Raw genomic sequence first — 6968 nt, forward strand, 5'->3', positions numbered from 1 at the left:
GATTTATTTTGCATGGCCCCCAAAGGTATATCTACGAGTAATGAGTGGAAGTTGCTTGAGGTACAGAAAAACTTCTCAACAATTAGAGCTGTCCCAAAGTAAAATAGACAAATGTCTTCCCAAAAAAGGCTAGATGACAACCTGGGTATATTGAAAAGAGGATTGTTTTCAGATATAGATTGGACTGGATCACTTTTGAGGTCTCTTCCAACTCAGATTCTGAGATTCTAAGTACATTAATACTGCTAAAAAGAAAACTTGGTATTAACAGACTGCCATGGGAAGTTCTCAAATGAGTAATCAATATGTAATAATCAACAACTGGCCATACTCAGGTTTTCATTATCTTTATTTTGTACAGATTTAATGATATAATACATATTTACCCTATTATATCATTAGAATGATAATATGAAATGTGAAATATAAATATTTTAAAGGGTTCCTTATGAAAATCTTTTGTTTAAAATCCGACCAATATTTATTGTAATGTCATTTCATCCCACTTAAATGGACTTTACACGCTAAAAATACTTTTCTTTTTCTTTTAATCCACAGGAAGACCTGGCTAAGCAAAGTTGGGAGTCCCAGTTCTCGTATTGATCGGGCTGACTTTTCCAATGAGAAGACCATCTCTGAACTTGAGTACACTAATTTTAGCATTAAATACTAGTGAAGAAAGAAGTTCTTAGAATAAAATTTCAATGCTTATGTGCCATAATAGGTTCCATACTCTATTAAATCCATAAAAGGGAATAATAGTGCTTTGTATTTCCATTTAAACAATAGAAATTTGTTCTTAAAAAATGTAAAACCATAATGTTACTAAAAATGCCTGGCGCTAAAATAATTTAACTTGAATATTTTTAAAAGAATGAAAGTAGAATTGTAAAATGGGAAAATATCAGTAATGTATAGTATCTAGTTTAACTTTAGCCCACAAGGCCTTGGACTTGAATGAACATAGAAATATGAATATTGTTTCACTATTCATCACATAATAAAGTTAACTATTTAAAAATGAAACTTGTGTATGCTGTTTATCCTTTTAAATTCTAAAGTCTCCTATAATAATTCTTTGAAAGTTAGCAATATCTTAGTAGAAAATCTAAAGTTTTCGAGTAAGTTTATGTGAAACTCAATATATACTTATTTCTAGTTTTGTTCAACATCCATAACAAAATCTAGTTAAATATGAATACTGATTAAAGCCACCTAGTTTATAGCTATTTGATATTGTTTGTGAAATAAAGAGCTCTTCATAAAATTCCTAGGAGGCATTAGTCCAACTCACAAATGCCAGACCATGTTTTTCTGGCAAAATTTCCATTGTACTAGGAAAAGAACTGTCACTGGATCTGCATGAAGTGAAAAGACTAAATAAGTGTAATTTATTAGACTCTCCTAATAGAGTCTATGATATCCCCTGATTATATTAACTTGAAAACAAAGTTGGCATGGTTCAACATAAACGGCAGAATTCCCTGTAGGTCAGTGGTATAAAATTTGAAATTAGGGGCCACTAAACCATACATGAAGATCCCTGCAGGCTATATATTGACTTAGAAAATCATATTTTAATATTATCTATGTTTTATTGCATTTTTATTTATTTTGTTAAATATTTCCCAATTTTTTTTTTTATTTTGGTTCAACCTCATCCAGGAGCAGTATGAGTCACATGTATGCAGCCCTTGTTTCATACCTCTGCTATAGATAATACATTCCTTTGGGGCCATTTGACTTTAAATTATAATCATTCAACAAGTATTTATTAAGTACCTATTCTGTTCCAGGCACTGGGGATGCAAGTCAAAGTACACAGTCCCTACTTATAAGAAGCTTGTATTCTAATGTAAAGTTCAGACAGCATCACTATAGAGTGACTAAATTAAAATACACACAATGTAATTAAATATAAGAAAGTTTGGGAGAGAAGGCACTTTTGTGATCATGGAATCAGTATGGGCTTCATGCACAAAATGGTGCTTGAACAGCATCTTAAAGGAAGATAGAGACTCTATGAGGTAAGGAGAGGGTACATTCCAGGCGTGCCATGTGGTGAAATGTGGCATGTAGTATGTGAAGCATGAAGAAAGAAAATGGAGTGTCACATGTGAACAGAGAGGTCAGTTTGGGTGGACTGCAGAGTCTAAAAAGAAGAATAATGTTCAGTGAGGGTAGAAAGATATATTGGGGCTAGGTTGCATAGGGCTTTAAAAGCTAAACAGAGGAGTTTATAGATCGTGGAGGCAACAGGAAGCCATTGGAATTGATTGAGTACAGCATCACTTGGTCAGATTGTATTTAAGGAAAATCACTTTGGCAGAAGCCGTGTATAGGGTTGTAATGGGAATGGGAATTTAAAGATCTTTCCTGCCCCTTAATAGACCTGGGGGGAGTTTGAAGACCTCCCCTGCTTTGAAAGTAAAATATGCCCCTAATAGGCTGAATGTAATCACATGGAGCCTGTGATGGAGGGAATTTGCTGAAGGTGGAGCAGAGCCCATAGGAAAGCTTCCCTGCTGGGAAGACAAATTCTGCCCCCTCATAGGCTGAATGTAGTCACATGGTGCCTATGGTGGGAAGAGTTTGCTGAAGGGAAGCAGAGCCCACAGGAAACTGGTAGTCCGAGCTAGCAAGATGGTGGGGGAGAGAGGATACTCAGGCAAGGAGTCAGATAGGCTCCTGAGTAGATATTGATCTTGTATTGGTTTGTGGGAAGGCTGAAGGATGCTGTAGCTCTCAGTGTTATTATGGCTTCTGAATACCTTGGAATTGGCTCACTGGTTTTGGGATTTGTTTTTCTGGCATCTAAATAAATGCTTCAGTTCTGTCCTCTATCTGGAGAGTTTGGTATATTTTGTGATCAAACATCATGTGATACTTATATCAAGGTCTTTATTGTGATTGTGGGTGCTGTAAAAATTACATTGGAACTGCGAGGGTGCACTGAAGTGGCAAGGACTTGAATTTGGGAGGTCAGTCAAGGGGCTATGACAATAATCTAGGCAAGGTGTGATGAGAGCACAAATAATGGTGATAGCTGTGGGAGAAAATGAATCATATATTAGAGATGTTGTGAAGGTTGAAATGGCAAGATTTGGCACAGGTATGGATATCTGAGGTGGGGAAGAATAAGGAATCCAGGATAAGGCTAGGGTTATAAGCCTGGGACATGGGAAAGATTGTGGAGTCTTCAACAGAAATTGGGAAGTTTGAAAAAAAGCAAAAGTTTAGGGGAAAGATAGTGAGTTTGGTTTTGGACATGTTGAGTTTATGATATCTTTGGGACTTCCAGTTTAAAATGTCCAATAGGAAATTGGTGATTTCAGACTGAGGCTCAGGGATGAGACTAGGGCTAGATATATGAATGGATCTGGTAGTCATCCTCACAGAGATGATAGTTAAACAGATAGGAGCTGATGAGTTATCAAGAAAAGAATGTAGAGGGAAAAGATAAGAGGACCTAGGGTAGAACTTTAGGGAACTCTCATAGTCAAGAGGTTCTGTATGAATGATGAGCTGCAAAGGAGACTGAAGAGTGATCATAAAGATAGGAGGTGAACCAAGAAAGATAGTAGTGTCATGAAAAAGCAACAGTGAAGTATTTTAGGATGAAGTCCTCCTATACTTTTCAGTAGTATAATTACTTATTTTTTTCCTAAGCACCAGGAAAACAAAGAATCATATACTGAAAATGAAGGATGTCAATTCAGAATAACAAGAAATTCAAAATATTGCAGTTCTTCTAGCAAATACTCATTTGTATTCCTTCTGTTGTGCCAAAAAATCTTTTGCAGCACACAACAGTATTTTAGTGTTTCAAGAATCTTTGATTTCCTTAATTTGGAAACTCCTTCTGCCATCACAAATCAGAGCCCCTCTGTAACTTAGGAAATGGTCTTTCAGAGTTGTTGTAGCCAAAAAGTTCAGTGCCTTGCAGACAGTCTGGTGAGGTGCCTCTCCAAACTTAGTGTGATCATGCCTAGATCAACAAACGTGCTCCATCACTAGGCTTTTACTCAAAGCTTTATCAACTTCCAACCAGCACCAAAGATGGTGCTGTGCTGGGCACTTCCATGTCACGCCATGCCATCATATCAGAATAGGGCATGCCATAATTAAGGTAACTAAAAATCTCAAGCCTGGGCAGTTGGAAAAAGGTGAGTTGATCTGAGATTCCATCAACTTTCCAGACAATAGTTCCATAATTAAAGATGATACTCCTTTCATGAGTATATTTCCCTCCATCCTATTCCACCCCCCACTTATTCTATTTTCTACTTTGACCCTGTCCCTTTTCAAAACTATGTGCTTCTAGCTACCCTCCCCCTCAATCTGCCCTCCCTTCTGTCATTCCTCCCTCTTATCCCCTTCCCCCCTACTTTCCTATAGGGTAAGATACCCAATTTAGTGTGTATGTTATTCCTTCTTTAAGCCAAATTCAATGAGAGTAAGGTTAACCCATTCCCTTTTGCCTTCCTGTTCTTCCCCTCCACTGTAACAGTTTTCTCTTGCCTCTTTTATTTTATTTTAAAGCAATTGAGGTTAAGTAACTTGCTCAAGGTTACACAGCCAATTATTTCTGGGTGTGGTGCTAAGTATCAGAGCCCAGATTTGATCCCAGGTCGTTCCGACTCTGGGGCCGGTGCTCTTACTCACCGAGCCACCTGGCTGCCCCTAAGCAATTGGGGTTAAATAACTTGCTCAAGGTTACACTGCCAGGTGTTTCTGGGTGGGTGCTAAGTGTCTGAGCCTGGATTCGATCCCAGGTCATTCCGACTCTGGGGCCGGTGCTCTTACTCGCTATGCTACCTGGCTGCCCATCTCTTGCTTCTTTTATATGAGGTAATTTATCCTATTCTGTTTCTCCCTCTCTCCTCTCATTATATTCCTCTCTCACCTCTTAATTTTATTTTTTATATATCATCTATTCCTATTCAACAGATCCTGTGCCCTCTATGTATACATGTACACATATATACATCTCATATGTATTTATACACACATATACCCTCCTATATAAACATATATATATATATATATACATATATATTCCCTTCAACTATCCTTCTACTGAGAAAAGTCTCATGAGTTACAATTATCATTTTACTATGTAGGAATGTAAATAGTTCAATTTGAATAAGTTCCTTATGATTTCTTTTCCCTGTTTGCCTTCTCATGCTTCTCTTGCTACTTGTATTTGGAAGTCAGATTTTCTCTTCAACCCTGGTTTTTTCATCAAGAATGCTCTAAAGTCCTCTATTTCATTGAATGACCATATTTTCCCCTGAAACATTATACTCAGTTTTGCTGGGTAGGTGATTCTTGGTTTTTAATCATTGCTCCTTTGACCTCCAGAATATCATATTCCAAGCCCTTTGAACCCTTAATGTAGAAGCTGCTAGGTCTTGTGTTATCCTGATTGTGTTTCCACAATATTCAAATTGTTTCTTCCTGACTGCTTGTGATATTTTCTTCTTGACCTGGGAATTTGGCTATGATATTTCTAGGAGTTTTCTTTTTGGGATCTTTTTTAAGAGGTGATCAGTGAATTCTTTCAATTTCTATTTTTCTCTCTTGTTCTAAAATGTCAGGGCAACTTTCCTGGAGAATTTCTTGAAGGATGATTTCTAGGTTCTTTTCTTGATCATGGCTTTCAGGTAGCCCAATAATTTTTAAATGGCCTCTCCTGTATCTATTTTCCAGGTCAGTGGTTTTTCCAATGAGATATTTCACATTGCCTTCTATTTTTTCATTTGTTTGGATCTATTTTATAGTATCTTGATTTCTCATAAAGTAATTAGCTTCCATTTGCTCCAATCTATTTTTTTTAAAGCAATTGGGGTTAAGTAACTTGCTCAAGGTTACACAGCCAGTTATTTCTGGGTGTGGTGCTAAGTATCTGAGCCTGGATTTGATCCCGAGGTCATCCCGACACTGGGGCCAGTGCTCTTACTCACTGAGCCACCTGGCCGCCCCTAAGCAAGTGGGGTTAAGTAACTTGCTCAAAGTTACATGGCCAGGTGCTTCTGGGTGGGTGCTAAGTGTCTGAGCCCAGATTCAATCCCCAGGTCATCCCGACACTGGGGCCAGTGCTCTTACTCACTGTGCTACCTGGCCGCCCCCACTCCAATCTAATTTTGAAGGAATTATTCTCTTCAGTGAGTTTTTGAAATTCCTTTTCCATCTGGCAAATTCGACTTTTTAAGGCACTCTTCTCCTCATTGGCTTTTTGGTCCTCTTTTGCCATTTGAGTTTGTCTGTTTTTTAAAATGTTATTTTTTTTTCAGTCAGGTTGTTGACTCTTTCCATGATTTTTTTGCATCATTCTCATTTCTCTTCCCAATTTTTCCTCCACTTCTCTTACTTGACTTTCAAAATCCTTCTTGAGGGGCGGCTAGATGGCACAATGAATAGAGCACCGGCCCTGGAGTCAGGAGGACCTGAGTTCAAATCTGGCCTCAGACACTTAACACAAAAACTAGCCATGTGACCTTGGGCAAGTCACAACCCCAATTGCCCTCCAAAAAGCAAAAAAAAAAAAAAAAGAAAGAAAAAATCTTTCTTGTGCTCCTCCATGGCCTGGAACCAATTCATATTTTTCTAGGAAGCTTTTGATGCAGGAGTTCTGACTTTGTTGTCTTCCTCCCATTCCACACTTTGATCCTTTTTGTTCCCCCCCAAAAAGGATCCTATGGTCTGTTTGTGCTTCCTCTGCTTCCTCATATTGCCAGTCAATTACTTGACTTTTGAGCTGTTTGCCATGATAGAACTCTGCTTCCAGAGAGGAGAGCTTTGTCCCAAATTGCTGGGGTTTCACAAATGTTGTGAGAAATCTGAGGAGGGCCCTCTCTACAAACACTGCACTGGCAAAATGGTGTTTCTCACTACAGGACCACCGCCCAAGAAAGTCACTCAGATCCATTCAGGTCAAAGTAAGAGCAATTACCCTCTGAATGATT

The 6968-nt window shown here is 38.2% G+C and overlaps 1 protein-coding gene across 1 annotated transcript in view; it reads left to right on the forward strand.

Annotated features, from left to right (window-relative positions):
• The window catches only part of ACYP2 (acylphosphatase 2), a 227762-nt gene extending 226736 nt beyond the window's left edge, over positions 1-1026 (forward strand). Inside the window, exon 4 of the mRNA XM_069071708.1 lies at positions 559-1026. Coding sequence (XP_068927809.1) covers positions 559-673 — 115 coding nt within the window. The 3' untranslated portion in view covers positions 674-1026. The remainder of the gene's footprint in view (positions 1-558) is intronic.
• The last annotated feature ends 5942 nt before the right edge of the window (positions 1027-6968 follow it).

The sequence above is a fragment of the Petaurus breviceps genome, unplaced genomic scaffold (assembly GCF_028583685.1).
Source record: "Petaurus breviceps papuanus isolate PSGF00001 unplaced genomic scaffold, PetGlider_PUasm1.0 90842, whole genome shotgun sequence".
NCBI classification, from domain to species: Eukaryota; Metazoa; Chordata; class Mammalia; order Diprotodontia; family Petauridae; genus Petaurus; species Petaurus breviceps.